The sequence below is a fragment of the Cucurbita pepo genome, chromosome 5 (assembly GCF_057944985.1).
Source record: "Cucurbita pepo subsp. pepo isolate OVF chromosome 5, ASM5794498v1, whole genome shotgun sequence".
In the NCBI taxonomy this organism is placed as follows: Eukaryota; Viridiplantae; Streptophyta; class Magnoliopsida; order Cucurbitales; family Cucurbitaceae; genus Cucurbita; species Cucurbita pepo.
The window spans coordinates 17,823,207-17,842,015 of record NC_141802.1 but is presented as its reverse complement, the minus strand read 5'-3'; the positions used below and the strand labels follow the sequence as shown (position 1 = coordinate 17,842,015).

At 36.4% G+C, this 18,809-nt stretch overlaps 3 protein-coding genes across 3 annotated transcripts; 1 reads left to right on the top strand and 2 right to left on the bottom strand.

The window, feature by feature from the left end:
- Positions 1-700: 700 nt before the first annotated feature.
- On the bottom strand, positions 701-5,104 carry LOC111795789 (OBERON-like protein). Its single transcript, XM_023678372.2, has 3 exons — positions 4,857-5,104; positions 2,444-3,533; positions 701-1,789 (listed from the first exon to the last, which is right to left on the bottom strand). Exons 2-3 carry the CDS (start codon positions 3,513-3,515, stop codon positions 1,275-1,277), a joined length of 1,587 nt encoding a protein of 528 aa, XP_023534140.1. The 5' UTR covers positions 3,516-3,533; positions 4,857-5,104; the 3' UTR covers positions 701-1,274.
- Positions 5,105-5,450: 346 nt separating this feature from the next.
- Positions 5,451-12,944, bottom strand: HSP89.1 (HEAT SHOCK PROTEIN 89.1). The gene is made up of 20 exons (XM_023677883.2): positions 12,717-12,944; positions 11,916-12,104; positions 11,738-11,811; positions 10,684-10,809; positions 10,480-10,573; positions 10,323-10,406; positions 10,093-10,236; positions 9,892-10,005; positions 9,734-9,793; positions 9,556-9,630; positions 9,357-9,461; positions 8,535-8,675; positions 8,348-8,440; positions 8,160-8,237; positions 7,432-7,686; positions 7,193-7,295; positions 6,647-6,821; positions 6,457-6,562; positions 6,290-6,379; positions 5,451-6,073 (listed from the first exon to the last, which is right to left on the bottom strand). Exons 1-20 carry the CDS (start codon positions 12,834-12,836, stop codon positions 5,912-5,914), a joined length of 2,388 nt encoding a protein of 795 aa, XP_023533651.1. The 5' UTR covers positions 12,837-12,944; the 3' UTR covers positions 5,451-5,911.
- Positions 12,945-15,887: 2,943 nt separating this feature from the next.
- Positions 15,888-18,518, top strand: LOC111796106 (uncharacterized). Its single transcript, XM_023678801.2, has 4 exons — positions 15,888-16,108; positions 16,236-16,323; positions 17,311-17,503; positions 18,159-18,518. The coding sequence occupies exons 2-4, from the start codon at positions 16,270-16,272 to the stop codon at positions 18,287-18,289; spliced, it is 378 nt and encodes a 125-aa protein (XP_023534569.1). The 5' UTR covers positions 15,888-16,108; positions 16,236-16,269; the 3' UTR covers positions 18,290-18,518.
- The last annotated feature ends 291 nt before the right edge of the window (positions 18,519-18,809 follow it).

Below are 18,809 nucleotides of genomic sequence, written 5' to 3'. Positions count from 1 at the left end.
TTGATGTGATTTCCTGCATTATCACTTATCGACCAAGTCTCATGCACCTAACTCAAATGTGAATGCCACTTTTCGGAGGTTTTTTGAAGGATTGTTTTCAGGAGATCCCATGTTGGTTGAAGAGGGGAATGAAATATTCCTTTACAAAAGTTTGATAACCTCTTCCTACTAGAAGTGTTTTAAAACCGTGAGGCTGACGACGGTACATAACGAGTCAAAGTAGATAATATCTGTTAGTAGTGAGTTTGGTTCATTACAAATGGTATCAGAGTGAGACATCAGGCAGTGTGCTAACAAGGACGCTGACCTCTAAAGGGGTGGATTGTGAGATCCCACATCGATTGGAGAGGGGAACAAAACATTCCTTATAAGGGTATGGTAATCTCTCCCTAGTAGACACGTTTTAAAACTCTGACGGTGATACGTAATAGGCCAAAGTGGATAATATCTACTAGCGATGGGTTAGACACCAAGGGGTGTGCCAGCAAAGAGGCCGCCCCCAAGGGAAATGGATTGTGAGATCCTACATCGGTTGGAGAGGGGAGTCCTTATAAGGGTGTGGACCTCTTCTTAGTAGATGTATTTTAAAACCGTGAGGTTAACGACGATACATAACATGCCAAAACGATAATATCTACTAGCAATGGGTTTGAACCGTTCCTAAAATGGTGATTGGTAAAGAGTAGAATGAGACGAAAGAAGTTAAAACTACAAACCTGGACATGTTTGCAATTATCTGTATTCTGGTCCAAGGAAGAAGTGAGCTAAGCTTTCTGAATGCAGCCTTTCAAGTCGAGCAATCAAGAACTAATTGTAGACTCCACTCAGACCAATAGCATCTCCAAATCATACAGTTCTACTGCTCAATTGATTGCTGCAATATTGGAAGTGGGATCCATTAGAGAGCACTCCTAAAAAGGACAAGGACCTACAAGCAACTAAAGCAAGATCTGTCCATTCAAAGTTGCGTCTAATCTCTTTAACATGCCTGCTGCTTTTGTTTCTCTCTTTTGGCAGATCATTACCCTACACAATCTCAGTGCTCACTACATGAACTCCAGGATCACCAGCGCTTACTTACACCATTATAGAATCCCTTCATATCTAACAGTGATCAACAGACAACAAAAACAGACAACATTACAGTCCCCCACAACAGAAACATAGCTAATTCAAGTCAACTTTAAGGCAGCTTCAACGACCATCACTTAGCTTGTGTGACTATGAGAGGATGCAGTACGATATAGAACGATGTTTCGAAACTATGTAAGGATTTAGGACTGATCTGCTCCACCGCTGCTCGGTGAACGGAAACTTTCCTGCAGTTTAATCTTCTCTAACAAATACTGTTTCTCTGCTTCAGCCTCTTTTAACCGCTGTTTCAGGTAGCTGCTAGCAAAGTCTTCTTCAGATTTTTCAGATTTGGCAAGAGCAATCATCTGGAGCCTATCAGCCTCTCGTTTTGCCTCATTGGCCTTAAGTTGGAACATGTCTGCTTCTGCCAGTTTAAGTCTCACAATTTTCTCCAGCTCTTCAATCTGCAGCTTCTTTCTCTGTTTCTCCAGCTTTAGTTCTGCTGCTTCCCTGGTCTTGTCCTCAACCTCATGCTCGAATGCCTCGACATCCATTCGTGCTTTTTTGAATCTCCTCTTCTTCTCGTCGGCTACTATTTCCATTTTTCTTATGGCTTCCTGTACTACATCAGCAATGCGGCTGCATGCCTCCTGTGGGGCTACTAGTCGTCCTCCTTCCCCATTTTCCATGCTTCTTGGAGAGTCCAACTCAAGTTCTTCATAAAGAGAAACAAGAAACATAGGTGTTTTATTATAATAGAATATGAACGAATTTACTTTTGAGTCAAATGAGCAAAATGACTGGGAAAACATGTAGCTTGAGCCCCACATAATGCATTTGAGTGTCTTTTTATCGATTTCATAGCAATATGAGTAGGTTTTCTACATGAACGGGAACAAATATAGTCCAATGTTCCTGTAAGATCCTACATCGGTTGGAGAGGAAAACAACACATTCTTTATAAGGGTGTGGAAACCTATCCCTAACATACGCGTTTTAAAACCTTGACGGGAAGCTCAAAAGAAAAAGCCCAAAGAAGACAATATCTACTAGCAGTGGCTTAGGTCGTTACAAATGATATCAGAGACGGACACCAGGCAATGTGCCAAAGAGGAGGTTGAGCCCTAAAGGGAAGTGGACACGAGGCAGTGTGCCAGCAAAGACGCTAGGCCACGAAGGGGGGTGGATTGGAGGAGTTCCACATCGATTGGAGAAGGGAACAAGTGCCAGCGAGGACACTGGTGTGGATTGTGAAATCCCATATCGATTGGGGAGGAGAATGAAACGTGTATTCCTTCGCTTAAGCCACCTTCCAAATGTATGATCAAGAAATAAGCACAAGTTCAAACACAAACGTATAGTTCTTTACCTTGGAAAAATCCCAATATAGTTCTGCATGCCATCGAAGAATCCACAACCCCACTTTTCATTTTCTCCTTGAGATCCTCACAATTCCTGAAAAGCTTCCTCCCTCTAAGGTCCTCACTTCCACGAAATATTCTACTAACATAGTCGAGTTCCCTTGTCAAAGCCTCCATGTCCCAGGCAGGTGCACAGTGCTGGAAAACATCCTTAACCCAACCCAGCAGCTCTGACGTTCTATGGCAGGCTTGACACCTGAAAAGCATTTCAGATTGCCCGGTTCCACTCTTACCAGATGACCCCATGCAAATTTGTCCATCACGAATGGCACAATCCGTATGAGTCCAATGAGAGCACAGATCACAGCCAATCCAACGACAAGTATTAACTTCAAAATCAAACTTATTACATATTACACACATGCAAAGATTGCAGAAACCATTTCTCTTGGAGCATAGCTCACATGTACAGTCGTCAGCTGGGAGCTGGTTTTGGCATGCTATATTCCTGCACCTCTTGTATACAAAGATCTCAATTAGAGTGTTCTGTGGGAGGGTAATATTTGGATGCAAGAACGCCTGAATTCCAGTATTTATTGCCACTAGGATCTCGAGTTGCGCTCGATTGGCTATAAGTAGAGTCTTATCAGTTAAATCAGTTCTACTCTGAACAAGCTTCTGTAAAAGGAAAATCTCCTCTCTATGCTGTGAACCACCATTACCATCAAGAATAACTCGTAGCTCAGTTTTCAACTCTTCGAGAAATTCATCTGGTAGACGATGCATCTTTTCGGAGATTATGTCTACTCTCTCCCTTGCAATGTCCCTGAGGGATATTTTATCAGCATTACATAGACGGTGAACAACTGAATGTTCAGCATTATCATTCTCCATCTTCTTTGCCAACATAGCTTCAACATTAGGCCAAGTTTCCCTAGAACTGGCACTCTCCGTGGGGGACTCCTGAACTTGACCAGCATTGGATGTAGGCTCCTCTTGAGGTATGCGCGTATCGGCTGACACTAGGGAAAATGAGGCTTGCGGCGTGCTCGACTGTGATTGCTGGTGCGGAAGCAGCATTTTCTGTGCAGGCTGTACCTGAGATTGAAGTTATAATGTGAGAAAAGAAATATTTATGTGCTTCTAGTTAATAACCAAAAAGTGTCTGAAAACAGGAGGCGAGGGAACAAGTGAAGCATGAAAAGTGAACCTCAAATGAAACCAACAGAGTTTAAAGGGAAAGGGAGGGAAAATCCACCCCCACATCCTCCAGAAAACATAAAAGTAAGACAGAACAGATAGGAAGTCAGAGACAGACATAATTCCCTCGGAGAAACAATTTCGTTTACAACAGTTATTCTTAAAGCAAAGACTGGCTTCTGATTAAGACGTAAGTTTGCAGGATAAATATCAATTCTAGATATTATGCACTTAAATGACACTTTAACAAAGGATGTGTTAGGAACTACGGCTTTCCATAATGGTATGATATTGTCCACTTTGAGCATATGCTCTCATGGCTTTGCTTTTGGTTTTCTCGAAAGGCTTTATAACAATGGAGATGTATTCCTTACTTATAAAATCATAATCAAACCCTTAATTAGCCGATGTGGAGCTCCTCTCCCAACAATCCTTCCCTCGAACAAAGTACACCGTAGAGCCTCCCCTGGGGCCTATGGAGTCCTCGAACAACCTCCCCTTAATTGAGGCTCGACTCCTTCTCTGGAGCCCTCGAACAAAATACACCCTTCGAGGCTCACAACTTCTTTGTTCTACATTTGAGGATTCTATTGACATAGCTAAGTTAAGGGTATAGCTCTGATACCATGTTAGGAACCACGACTCACCACAATAGTATGATATTGTCCACTTTGAGCATAAGTTCTTATAGTTTTACTTTTGGTTTCTCCAAAAAGCCTGATACCAATGAAGATGTATTCCTTACTTACAAACCCACGATGAACCCCTTAATGAGTCCCAACAATCCTCAACTGGATGGCAGCTCAAAATATACCTCGGATTCCGCAACTTAAAGCTTCTTAAAAATAGACATGACATTGTGCAATTAATCAAAAACAGAAACAAAAACACCCCATCCATCCCGAATCATTCCGCTAATATCACAAAGTAACTTTTCTTCGACACAAAAGCGAAGAAGAAAAGAAACCCAATTCACCATCACTGAAATCAGTCGAGCAAATCAAAACGCGATAGCAGAAAAGCAAAGTAACGCAATGAATTTAATTATATCGAGGCAACAAAAGTAAACAGGGCAGAAAGGGTCAGAGAGCAACAACGAAAGGCATATACAGAGACACAAACACCCCAATGCTTCTAAACAAGAAATCATTGTTCCAGCCGGTAATTAGACACTCAGAAACAGCAAGAACACTGAAATTTGGCTCTCAATAAACCACGTACCTGGGCCAATCAGTACAAACAGAAGCAGTCGAGAGCTGAGCGTTTCTGTAGGCAAGGAAAGAAGAGGGAACAGGAGGATGAAAGTCGAGAGGATTCAGCGAAAAAGAGAACAAAAACACGCGATTCCAAAATTGAGTTCTGTACCCTACGCCAAAAGAAACGTAGTCCACGCTCTTCACCAAGGGAAATAAAAGTCAAAAGCCAACGAAACCCCGACGCACTGGGTTTTGGGTTTGACTCCCTCAAGATGAACATTCAAACACGCAAACGTGACGGCTTCGAGTAAATTATCCAAACGGCCAAAACTCAACGCAATCTCCACCAAGATCTTCAGAACATTGTTATTAATTACAGTTAACGTAAAACTTGATTTACACTAACCTATTTATATTAAGATTTTACAAACCATAAACAAATATATAATATATTTAAATTTTTTATTAAACTGAATAAAAATGTCCAAAGTGCAAATATTAAAATAAACATTTTTTAAAAGGTAAGAAAATAGATTATATTGAGAGTAAAAGAACAGTTATCATAAAATTTACCATAATGAGATGAAAACCCAAGAAGTAAATACAAAAATAATAATAATTAAGGAAAAAAATTCAAAAGTTAAATTAAATTTGCACTAAAATCAGACAATAGCTTAAGATCTAAGACTTACGTGAGGATGCAGCAATCAACTACAATTTCAAGAACTAATCCTAGAAAGTGTGACAGCAACACAGTGACTTTCATGATCCAACAAGCTTACAATACTTGTCTAGTTTCCTGGTCAAAGCTCTTAACAATGCAAGTTCAAATTATTGGTATAGTCCTGTGCCTAATCCCTGTAAGGTTCTAAACAATATTTGAATAGATGACACTATAGTTTAAAGCGTTTCGGTCGAAGAGAAATCGATTAAACAAACGAGACCAATTGATTTCAGTCTGGAATGGAATTGTAGTAAATCATCAATCAATCCCAGAATACTATTCTCTCCGTCCATCCAACGAACTTTATGGACAAAATTTCTCGAACTCCTAATACGGAATCCTCCGATATCGAGTACTCACTTTTGGCTGCCAGCTTCGACTGGTTCAACTACTTCTGCTTCTAATGGCTGCGATTGAGCCCCCTGATTATGGAACCCACTCGGCCCGGACCACTTGCCAGAAAGTGCCATACCCATCATCTCATATATCTTACCACCAAGCTGGGCCGGGTTATCAGGCTGCATCAACAACAGAATGAACACATTTAGAATGGCACAAAATGAGAGCATGGCTAGAGCTACCGATGTTTAAAGATCGATACAATCATTTTGTGAGCAGTGCTTAAATCTTGCAGCCAATGCCAGCATAAGGATAGATTTATGTCCAAAACACAGCCATATGAATTGACCATATAGTGCAACGTTATATCGATATATAGAGGACGTGGAGTTTACCGTAAAGCCACTAGAAACTAAAGCGGCATCATACAGAAGATCAATGGCTCTCAAAGCATCTTCATCGTTGGGGTTACTCTTGTATGCAGCCTGTGGATATTGTCATAATCTGTCAATCTACATGAATTGGCAAAAGAGTGTATAAATTTAGCTATGCTCTTACGTACATCCAGGTTTTTAATAATTGGGTGCTCTGGGTTGACTTCAAACACCCTTCTACTTTTCATGAAGTCCAAACTCGAGGTATCACCAACGCTTTGTGCTTTCATCAACCTTAGAAAAGAAAAACGAATGAGGCACGCCACTAGAAAGAATATATATATCATTTGGTTAAACATGCGAGGCTCAGTAAGTTACCTCTCCATGTTGGCAGACCAACCAAACTTCCCAGCGACAAGAACACAGGGTGAAGAACTTAGGCGACTTGATATCTGAACATTGGCAACTTTATCTCCCAAGCGTTTCTTAATCCAATCACAAGTTTGGCCAAACTCCTGTTTCATTTCCTTCTCTTTCTCTTCATTCTTATCACCTGAGAACATACACCATATAACAGTGTTATTATTTCCCTTTTTCCATTTCTAGACTAGAAATGAAGGCAAGGTCAATGTGGAAGCGAAATGCACAAATGGGCATAATGTGATCATCCTTTGTTCTGGAAACTAATAAATTAACCCTGAAATTGTTTTATCATCAGTCCATGTATTCAGTACAGTCAAATTGTTTTATCTTCAGTCCATGTATTCAGTACAGTCAACTACCAGTGAGGATCAAAACAATTTAGCACATGGATGCAGAAATAAATTGTGCTTGAATAAACTTTGAAACAAAAGTTCTAAAATCAAAAAGACAATACCGATAGAGTTAAAAAACATAAACTCAAGATTGTTTGAGTAAACTAACCTAAATCCAAATCTTCCTTGCTAATGTCAACAAAGTTTTTCTCTTTGTATGATTTCAAGTTCTGGATGGCAACTTCATCAATTGGATCAACTAAAAATAAAACCTGCCAAGGTGAAGAGAATTAACAAAAATGAACAAAATATGGAAGGGAAAACGTAGGAGAACCAATAGCTGCAAATGGAATTAGTTGCTCAGAGACAACTCAAGAGAATAAAAATGAAGCAAAGTCGGGTTCTTACCTCAAGATCCTTTTCAAGAATCTTCTCGAGGAAGGGAGTATTCTTAGCACTAGTCACACTGTCAGAAGCAATATAATAGATATCTTTCTGGTCTGGTTTCATGTTTTCAACATATTCATCTAGACTAATCATCTCTGCTTCACTTTGAGAAGAGAAAAATCGAAGCAATGGGGCAATACGTTTATGATTTTCACGGTCCTCAATGCAACCCAATTTCAAATGCTTTCCAAAATTATCCCAAAACTTCTCATAATCCTGCCAAATCCATAAAACATAAAATTAAAGAACCTGACTTCATTTAATATGGAACCTGAAAAATGCAACTAGAGAATGTATATCTTTCTTATCAGCTGTTTGCAGATGCAATGAAAAAAAGACATGTTTACTCATGTTAGAAACTTAGGCATTTCATTTAATGGTCTACTAGTACATATCACTTTGTATCCAACATATTAACATTGATCATGCCTTCGGTTTTAGTTGGAGACGAGGAAGGGTTCAAAGGAAAGTAGATGCACATCCCAAAAAATAATAAAAAAAAATAAGCTGACTTGAAAAACTGAATATGTGCCAAAACCGTAAAGAACAGGGATGTATTAAAAATCTTTCCTCTGTTTTTATGCCATAATTTCATTCTGTGGAGCACTCAAGATCATTAGGATATCATTATCTTTGTCAAAGACAAGGATGGTAACAACAAATAAGAAATCAACTATTCAACAGCATACTTCTCTGTTCTCACTCATGGAGATCCCCAGAATCATGTCAAAGGCTTTCCGAACCAATCGCTTCCTCATGATCCGTACCTATAAATAACAAAAGAATGAATTTCATTATATTGATCAAATAAATTTTTAAAAAGTGAGAAAAAAGAAGAAGAACAGCTTTAGAGGAACCAATTCTTTCAAAAACTTACTATGCGACTCTCTTGAAGGATTTCACGTGAGACATTAAGAGGAAGGTCATTTGAATCCACTACCCCTTTGACGAAGCTTAAATATCGAGGAAACTAAAGGACACAATCAATAAAATCATCAGCACTACCACCAGAAAATCTAACATTTAAAGCATAGGAAGGATATTTCATTTGGGTAACTATTTACCAATTCTCCATCAAAATCATCAGAAATAAACACCCTCTTCACATAAAGCCTTATGTTTTTAGTCTTGGGATTGACAAGGTCGTCCTTCCCCATGGGAGAAACAGCTGGGACATAAAGTATTGACCTGAATTCTACTTCACCCTGAAAATTCAGTCAAATATTAGCTCCATGAAAACAAAAAAGGGAGTAGAAAGCACTCATATGAAGTAGAAACTAATCGTAATTTTCTTTGTAAGATCAACATGTATTATCTACGTTCATAGGCATGCCGAATTCATAGTACTTCCATATAGTTTTCTAAAATGTGAATTCGCGTACTATAATATTTTATCATATTCACAGATACTCATCCGTTGTTAACAATCCATGCATGCCACAACAGGAAAAATCAGACTTATTGAGCATGAATCATGAAAGTGATAAAGACAGCACTGAATGTATTTTTTCGAGTCATAAGGGCATAATCTAATTAGCTCTACATGAAAAGAAGTAAATGAAAGACAAAAAGAAATTCACAACCTATTGTGGTTTAAATGAAGGACCAAAAATAAGAGAAAATGTAAATCCAAATATTTTAGATATTCGGATGAACTCTCATCATTTTGATAAATTAGATAACTATTATTTGATCTTTTAATCATCTAGGAAAAAAATTTGTAGATTCATTTTAACTAGAACAAATTAGTCGACAGGATGGTAATCCTCACTCTACTCTCTCACAGGATTTCAAAAAAAAAAAAAAAAAAAAAAAAAAAAAAAAAAAAAAAAAAAAAAGACGAGACAAAAAAGGAGAGGAACACAGTTAATATGTATTAGGTTTACCTCTGTTGTAAAATGAGATGATGCTAATGGTTCCAAGTATTCATTGAAAGTATTTTTGTAAAACTCATTGTATTCCTCCGTGGAGACTTCCTTTGGGTTCCGTAGCTGAAAATACATATAGATGTTGCACCCTTTATATGGTTAGAAGTAACAACAATTTAATATCAAAACTGGAAAATTAGACGGGTTAAGAGCAAACCCATATTGGTTGGGTCTCATTAGTGAGTTCCCAGTCCCAGTACTTCTCCACAACAGTCTTTGTTTTCTTCTTCTTCTGCATAGTAAAGTCATTAATTATGTTACAATTCATAGATTTGGTTGTGTAAGTTGTCATGCCATAATATGTTGAGATGTGAGGATGTAAGAAGACAAACTACCTCAGTTTTTCCATCTTGTTCATTCTTGGTAGCTTCAGTCGGATCCTCGTCAACTTCTACCTGGAAGGTTGAAAGAAGCACACAATTACCAGAATGAATATTTTAAACTTGAACAAAGAAGTGTAGAAATTAAGCAGGCACAAAAAATTTAACCATACCTCTTTGGTGAAACCCTTTTCCTGCCAGGTGTATATTGGGAATGAAACAAACTGTGAATAGTTTTTCACAAGCCTCTGAATACGCTCTGGATGAGCAAAACCTTTGTCATCACGCTGAAAATATCAGGCAAAGAAAGCATAACGTTAGATAAGTAAGCAGGGATAAAGAATAAAGAACAAAACAAATAAATATAAACTGACCTTCAAGTACAAGGTAAGGCAGGTTCCTCTCGGAAGTAGTTTCTCAGGATCTGTTTCTTCCCTAATAGTGTAGGAGCTAGCATTTGCCTCACCTTCCCACACGTATTGCTTATCAGATTTGGGGCTCCTTGTAGACACAACGACCTTCAAAAATTAAGAAATGTTTAATGAATGCTACAACACATATGTTCACCCTAAAAGGCATGCAAAATTTTAAAGCGATGACATACCCTATCAGCAACCAGGAATGCAGAATAGAATCCAACACCAAATTGGCCTATTAAATTATTGTCTCCGCCAGCATCCTTGCTATCCTGTAAACAAAACAAATTTTGTTAAGCAGAGAGCACACTAATAACAACAATCGAGCTAAATCACTCCTCAGACCTTCAGTGCTTTCAAAAACTTGGCAGTTCCACTCTGTGCTATAGTACCAAGACAGTCAACAAGTTCTTGCCTAGTCATACCTATGCCAGTATCACTGCATAGAGATAGAAAACAGATTGCAGATGTTGCAACGCAATCAAGTCATTGTAGTCATATAAGTATGTGAAGTAGGGGCGGGGGAGAGAAATATAACATGATCCTTACGTTATCTTTATAATCCCATTATCTTTATCAGTTTGGATACGTATATCAAAGTCAACTGCATCCTTCAAAAGCTCAGGGTCTGTAACACTCATAAAGCGCAGCTTATCCAAAGCATCACTTGCATTGCTGTGAAGGTTGAAAAGGCCAAAATCATTATTCAAATTTGATATCAAATGGTGATTTTAGAAAGGAAAAAAAACCAAGCCAAATGTGGACTAAGCCGAATCCTGCTGTGACCACAAGTTATACACAACACTGTATCACAAAAGTCGATAGCATAGATGACAGACTACTAATCATAATTTTTTTTGTGGGGCGGGGGAGAAACCTGATCATACAATAAGAACAAAAAGGGACAGCCTAAGGGCCGGGAGAAGAGGACACCCCCCAATCATGAAGAATTGTGGAGGAGGAGTAATTACAAAAGAATTTTCTTGTAGAACGTCACCAAGAAGCAGTGAACTGTATAGTAGTACTAAAAGTATGAGGCTTGACTAAATTGTCTTAAACATTCTATGCTTTCTTTCCAACCAACAACCCCAAAGCAATATTAATATCTTGGCATCCATGTCGTGAAAGAAATTTAAGTGAATGCATTTGAACAACTCCTATAATGCTTACAAAAGATTGAACAATTGTGGTTAAGAATCAAGACATTTTGATGATGATAAATACAAGGAAAACAGCAAGGTGCCATTAAAGCAACTACCATCAGGAACAGTAGAGGAACCCAGAGAACTGAACAAGATGTACAAAATATCCAATAAAACAGATAAAGAAGATGATAGAAAAAAAAACAAACAACGCAAAATAAAAGAATATGGGTAACGTTCATGTATTCAGCCACAGGAAAGACACAATTCACAAGCTTAAAAGCACCGTAGTCCATTATATAATAACTAGGATCCGATTAGAATCAATCAGGTTAATTACCAGCCTAGTCCTGACAACTGAATATATATTAACGTTGACTGTGTAAAGCATTATTAAAGAACTCAAACCCAAACTGAAAATACATGAATACACAAAGAATCATAAAGCAATCACAAAATACCTTATAAGCTCACGAAGAAAAACCTCTTTGTTGCTGTACAAGCTGTTGACAATGAGGTCCATCAGACGACTCACCTGCCATGTAAAAAGAAAACACAAATATAGAAGGTAAACGGTGAATATAAGCATCAAGATTTAAATTCCAAATTAGTATATAGTTTCTTGTTCAAGGAACATGCCTCTGCTTGATACTCGTACTTCTCAACTGGAGGAGCAGCTGATGCAGCAGATGCTGTCGAAGTTGACTCGTACCGATGGGTCAAGGAAAAAGTGTGTTTCAAATTCAATTGAGAGGAAGATTTTACTGCATCCATTTCTCCAGCCGCTAAAAATGAATACTGTCTGACTTTACCATCACTCTCTCCCACCTGAAAATGTCGGGAACAAGTGATCCATGCCATGTTTCAGAAAATTACAATCTAGCAGAATAGTTCAGCAACATAACAGAGAAGCACAGAACCATGCCATCCACATAAACCACGACAAGAAAGCAACAAAACGACCATGAAATAGCGCGAGAGGCATAAAACGGATTTTATCTATTGAATATTAATAACCCAACAAAACATCTTGGGCCCCAATAGGTGCAAAGAGACCCTTCCACAACGAAAACTTTTTTTTTTTTTTTTTTTTGACATATAACCAAACCTTCATTGAGAAAAATGAAAGAAAGCACGAATACAGAGTTGCTACAAACGAAACAATCAAAATTAAAATATCAAAACATTAACAGAGGTTCTTGACTTCCATCCCAACGCCAAAATGCCGATCGTAGGATCTTCATCAACATCAAAATATCTTCATATAACTAATAAAAACCAAAAGAAAAAAAAAAACCATGAAAATCCACAGAAAGAGGCGAAGGTAGAGGAACATTCCAATCAACTATTCCTCATTTCAAAACACTCCCACGCATAAATGTTCGATTCTCAAAGATTTCAGAAAAACAAATACAACCACAGCAAGAAAACGACACAGACCGAATTGGAAAGAACTGCGACATGAGTGGCCGGAGCCACAGCAGAGGCAGCATTACGGTGGTAGCGAGCTCCACCGGTTCGAAGGATAGCAGAGACAGAGCGCCTGGAAAGCTTGTGCATAGTGTAGAAGCTCGAATAACTTGAATGAACGAAATGAGACCAGTACCAAGCGTTGAGAGCGCAGACACAGACTCGCAGAGAGGACGCAGAAAAGGGCTTTAGTAGGGTTTTGAGACAAATTTGGTCGACACCGCGAAGGTTCTGGAGAGGACGAGGGTAATTCTGTATTTTCACAAAGTTATATAAATGTAATAATTAAAGAAATTAAAAAAAAAAAAAAAAATGACCGTGCCACGTCAGTGCTTTACCCTGGCTTTTTTCAGTTTCTAAAAGTTAGTTAATTACGGTTTTTTTTCTTTTATAAATAGATCCTTTAATAAATGTCTTCCATTTTTCTTGTAGGCATTAAATCTTGTTAATTATGTAAATTAAAGATATTTATTCTCTCTTTTTAGTGTAGAAAGTAATTAGTACAATAAGAGATATTTATAAAAAAAAGATCCTAATTAACTAAAATGTTAATTTATCTTTGCTCGTATATATTTTTTTGTCCATATATTAAAAAAAAATCTAATCGAGTATCCAACCGTTTAAAATTTGCTTTATAGTCTCAATGTTCGTGCATTAGTGCCGCGAAAGTTGCTATAAATGAAATTATCTAGTGCATATAAATGTAGGTGTCACACTCAACTCATATGGTTCAATGTTTGTTCTAAAGGGCATATACACGTTGGATTTGAAAAATCTTTTGAACTAATCCTAAAATTTTGGGTTAGTTGGATTGGTGACCCAAACAATCGAACAGCGTTCCCAACCCAACCCAATCTAAAAAATAGACTGAGTTGTCGTGGGTTTTTTTTTATTATTTTTAAAAAAAAAACAATATCTATGACATATATTACGTTAATAATTAAAATATCATAAAATTTAAATATAAGACATTTATAACATACCATACATTACTAACACATGTTATAAACATTAAATATTCTTACCTACTTAATTTTATGCAGATTATAAGAAAAAAATCCTACCCAATGTATTTTCTATCTAATTTAGACCTTTTTATATACTTAAATTAGTCGGTTTAAAATAATAAAAAAACATTTTTTTAAACTTTTAAATTTAGTTATTTTTGGATAATAGAAAGTCAATTTATTTTTTACTTAATGTAATCTTTAAACTTCAACACAAAAATTAAAAAATGAAATAAAATTTTTATTTTTATGGTATTTGCTTTTTTTCATCTAACACCTCCCGTTAATCAAGGCTCGACACATTTTCTTTTGGAGACAAACACGACTCTCCACAGTGTTATGATATTATCCACTTTGAGCATAAACTCTCGTGACTTTGCTTTAGACTTCTTCAAAAGGCAGCATACCATATAGTATTATTTGATTATAAACTCATTATTATTCTCTAAATTAGTCGACGTGGGACTTTCATCTAAAATTGTACTATTCGTCAACCTCGCAATTACCGCACTTAAACCACTATGGCTATAGGATTAATGAATACTTAAGCCCATTGACTCCGTCCTACTTAACGAGTCCTTAAACATATTTTGATTAGTTTAACACTTCGTTAAAATCAATTAATAATTAACTAAGTTAATTAAGAGTCTAATCTTTAAATCCAGCAAGGTAATGACGTCATTATAAGAAACACAAAGCCCAAGCCCATTGATGGATGTGTGTGGTCCATGATTTTCATCATCATCATTATTATTATTTCAAAACGTATGCGACGGTCGTGGACACGTGCTGCACATGCACCTCAGCTCGCCGATTAATCGGTGTCCGGTGGCGGTCCGGTTAACTACAGGCCGCCACCAGTCCTTCCTCCACCGTCGAGATCTTCCCACCCCCCCGGAATCTCATCCGACGGTCCACATTCCTCCTAGCATCTGTGGTCTGCTTTCAAGGGATCAAAATCTTAAAAAGAAAAAAAAAACAGTAATTTATTTGCCATGTGTCGTGGACCCCACTGGCACCTCTATCACTGACACGCATCCATATATGATTTATTTATTTTTAAATAAAACTTCCTTACAAGCTCATAATAATAAATAAATAAATAAAACGATTTGCTTACGTTATCAATTAATATTTTCTCAAATTCATCCAAAATCTCATTATTAATTAAAATCCAAATTAATAAAAATATCTCCCAACTTTATATTATTCCTAAACCTTCAAATGTTTTAATAATAATTTTTAATTTAAAAAATAAAAAATACTCTTAAAATTTTAAGTATCATTCAACTTAAAAACAAAAATTATTAATACCGGTATTTAAAAACTATCTATAAAATTTAAAAAATAATATTCTTTCTTTAAAATTTTTTTTTTACCTTACGTGAACAAAAACTGTCTATCAACATTTCATAAATTATCTCCAAATATTTTAGTGTTATTTTAAGAATTTTATGAGTATTTTATTTTTAAAATAAAAAAAATAAAAAAGTGGTTTTGAATTACCTAACAAAGTTGATATATATATATATATATATATATTTATATTTTTGAAAGAGTTAAAATGATATTTTTTAAATTATTTAAAAATTTTCCATTTTTTTAGTTTAAAGGTATTTATTGTAAGAGTATTATTAAAAATTTGTAAAGTTTATAAGTATTTTTTTTATATAAAAGATAAAATTGAACAATATTTTTATTAATTTAATTTTAATTAAAATTATATTAAAAATGGGCTGTTTCTCTTCAGTAAATTTTTTAAAATATTAATATTATATGTTATTAAGATTATAATATTGTAGATTAAATCGAGACAATAACAATATAATTTGTATGGTTGTTGAAAACATTTATCACATAACTAATAATTAAGATATGCTGTTTTCTATAAAAAGAAATATTGATTAATTATAATATCTTAATTAGCTAAATTATATTAAAATTAACATCAAAATCTAAATTATTTATGAAATAATTACGGAAATAATTAATAGTCAACGTCAATGAGGTAATTGGAAAAGGGCGCGTGAGATACACGGGAGTGAGAAGCGAGTGGGAATGGAGTTACAGAGACAGTAAGGCAGAGCATACAACTGCGAGGTGAAGAGGCGCAGGGAAATGAAAGAGAGAGAGAGAGAGAGAGAGAGAGAGAGAGAGAGAGAGAGAGAGAGAGAAATTGGCGTTCATCAAATGATCAAAACCCCTCCCTGGACGCTTTATTTGAACTTCCTCTTTCGTCGATTCAATTTTTCTTCCTCTCATGCGGCACTTCTGTTCTGATTCAAATGTAGAGAAATTTTGGTGATCTAGTTTTTTTCTACAGGAAGAAGAAGAAGGGGAGATTGAAGCTTTGTGGTGAGCTTCAATTTGTAATTTGTGGCTTCTCTGTTTTTTGTTTTCTATGAAGTGAATTTGGTATTTGGAATCTTGTTTTTTGTGGTTATGAAACTGTGATGGATTGTTTTTTGCTTTGTGAATTTAGGTAATCTGAAATTTCGGGCAGACTTGATAGTGAGATGAACAAGGAACAGCGACCGGAACCTCTTGATTTCTTCATTTGGACTATAGAGGTACTTACAGATCCTCTAGCATCTGATACATCATCTTTGATTTTGGATCTCTTGTGCAAGGATCTTTAACTGCAATTCATTGTTGTTTGGATTTTGACTTGAAAATCTGAACGGTTGTGTGTTAAGGAGTGTCGGTCTGGGAGTTTATACTTGATGGCTGCTGTAACCTTTCCCATTGATTGCTTGTTCAAGTGTTTAATCGCGTGATATGGTGATGCCCTCTGTTTTTTGTGCTTATTGCTGGTAAGGTGTGATTGCTGGATCAATGGGGTTTACCCAGTAATAATCGCTGAAAACTTCTCAAAATAACTGTTAATTGTGAAATGAAATTAATGAATTCATCACCAGTGCTTTAATGTAGGAGCTTCATTTTCTAATATCTCCCTGCGAAATTCGTATATACATGCAAAGGTATGTTCATTGCATTGAGATTTATTCTCTCTCCTATTTAGATTTTTGGACTTTCCGTGTCAGTTCCACCCTCTGTTCTCTTTCTAGTTTTGAAGTTAGTGTTTAGCTTGAACTTTTCTAAATTTGTTTTTCAGGAATTTTGAATATAAGAAATTATATTTGATGGAGCCGAAGAAATTATGTCATAATGTTATACTGTCTCTATGTTCCCGGTTTTCTGCATGTTTTGGCTGTCACATGGTTTTTAGTTTCTTGAAGTCCAATTTTTTTTTGAAGATATCATTCCAAACTGCTGCACCTGTCCATTTTAATTGGAGTGGTCATGTGTGTCACTGCTTAGCTTGATATTTGTGTGATTTTTTGGAACTTTATCTTGGCTGATTGTTTGTGTACAGATAGATGCACTGAATACTGCATACATTTGATTCTTATAATGGGTAGGAGAGGATGTTTTTACGTGGCAAACATTTCGATATTCCATTGTATTACATCTCTCAGGCTAGAATTTTAACTGTAAATTTGGTGAAATTGGATTTATAATATGCCTCCTTCATGCCTACTACAATTTCTTTCCAGGATGTTGGTTTGTGGTTGGAAGAGATAAATCTTGGAAGCTATCGTCAGATCTTTAAAGAAAACGGGGTTAATGGAGAGTATCTTGAAGGCATGTCAATGTTCACAACTGAGCAGATTCTAAGGTTTATCAGACGATGTCATATGAAATGGGGAGACTTCATCACACTTTGTAAGGAGCTCCGACGAATTAAAGGTCTGTGTATGATGCAGCTTTTTCTCTCTTTTTAATTCAAAGTCCTTGGAAAAATATATATACTCAGGGTTGTCTTCTTGCTGCTATCATCGGATATTTCAGAAGTTCCTAAACAAGATTTGTAATTAATGAAATTCACCATAGAAAATAAATAAACAAATAAACTAAATGCCCCAAATCTTAATTCAAAGCATGCGAATTGGCATATTTAGACATTGGAGTTACAGTAAGCCTTTTCTGAAACATTTTAAAGTGACTTGCCTTGTTTTTTTAAGCAGTTTGTTCTGTTTTTAAAAGTTTGAACGTGTAAATAAACTATTTAACTCCTTATTTGATCTGTTTGCAATCTCCGGTTGTCATCATTAGCATGTTTCTGACAGTGCTAGTTGAGAAATTGATGCGTGCACAAGTTGTTATGCTGCACAAGAGTCCGGTTGTCATCTATTTTGTTTTCTTTTCTTTTTAATAACCATTTTTAGAGGAGACATTATACTAGTTTAAATATCGTGCATATCTGCTTAACTTTGTTTGTGAAACACTAGAATTTTCAAAATCACAATCTCTCAAGTCATACCAAACCTACTCTAACTATATGTCTGCTTTTCCAGTTGACATTAAGATCATGGTGTTTATTCTTTAAGTTATGTACTTCCAGTGGCTTGCTTGAAAGGAGAGCAAAAGGTACGACGGCCGTGGTGGGCACCATCGTGTCTCTCTATGGTGTTTCTCAAGGTGGCTAAGCGTAACAGACAATCTCGAGTTGTTTCCTTGAAGCTGGAACCATAAGTCGATCATCTTATTTGTACGCCCTCGTGTATTTCTTTTTATGCGTGAAGAATATAAAGGTAGAGAAGAAACATATTAGTTTACCTTTTTCTTAAAATTTTAATCAGTCAATATTACCTCTTTTCTTCTTCTTTGTTTAGAACTATGTTTATATTATATACAAGGTTTATGTGTTCAGTTTGACAATCCGCTCGAGGAAAAGCAATGAAGCAACCAAGATTTTCATTTAGGCCTGTATACAGAGTCCAATCATGTTTTCTCCTCTAATCCCTTTGATAGTTTAGAACAGTCCGGGTGCGGGGGGAGGGGGTGCTGGTGAGTAGAGAGTCTTATTATGGTATAGTAGCGTAAGATCCTACATCAGTTGGAGAGGGGAGCGAAGCATTCCTTGTAAAGGTGTGAAACCTCTTCCTAGTAGACACGTTTTAAAAACCTTGAAGGAAAGCTCAAAGAAGACAATATCTACTAGCGGTAAGGTTGGGCTGTTATAAAGAAGGACAGAGGCTTTCGAGGTGAACTT

Coding starts and splice junctions, on each gene's coding strand:
- LOC111796106 (XM_023678801.2), top strand. CDS start 16,270: ATGAACAAGGAACAGCGACCGGAACCTCTTGATTTCTTCATTTGGACT. Junction 16,324..17,310: donor TCTTCATTTGGACTATAGAG/GTACTTACAGAT, acceptor ATTTCTTTCCAG/GATGTTGGTTTGTGGTTGGA. Junction 17,504..18,158: donor GGAGCTCCGACGAATTAAAG/GTCTGTGTATGA, acceptor ATGTACTTCCAG/TGGCTTGCTTGAAAGGAGAG.
- HSP89.1 (XM_023677883.2), bottom strand. CDS start 12,836: ATGCACAAGCTTTCCAGGCGCTCTGTCTCTGCTATCCTTCGAACCGGT. Junction 8,238..8,347: donor TCCTTCAAGAGAGTCGCATA/GTAAGTTTTTGA, acceptor TGTTATTTATAG/GTACGGATCATGAGGAAGCG. Junction 6,822..7,192: donor CAAGGAAGATTTGGATTTAG/GTTAGTTTACTC, acceptor GTATGTTCTCAG/GTGATAAGAATGAAGAGAAA.
- LOC111795789 (XM_023678372.2), bottom strand. CDS start 3,515: ATGCTGCTTCCGCACCAGCAATCACAGTCGAGCACGCCGCAAGCCTCA. Junction 1,790..2,443: donor TATATTGGGATTTTTCCAAG/GTAAAGAACTAT, acceptor CTCTTTATGAAG/AACTTGAGTTGGACTCTCCA.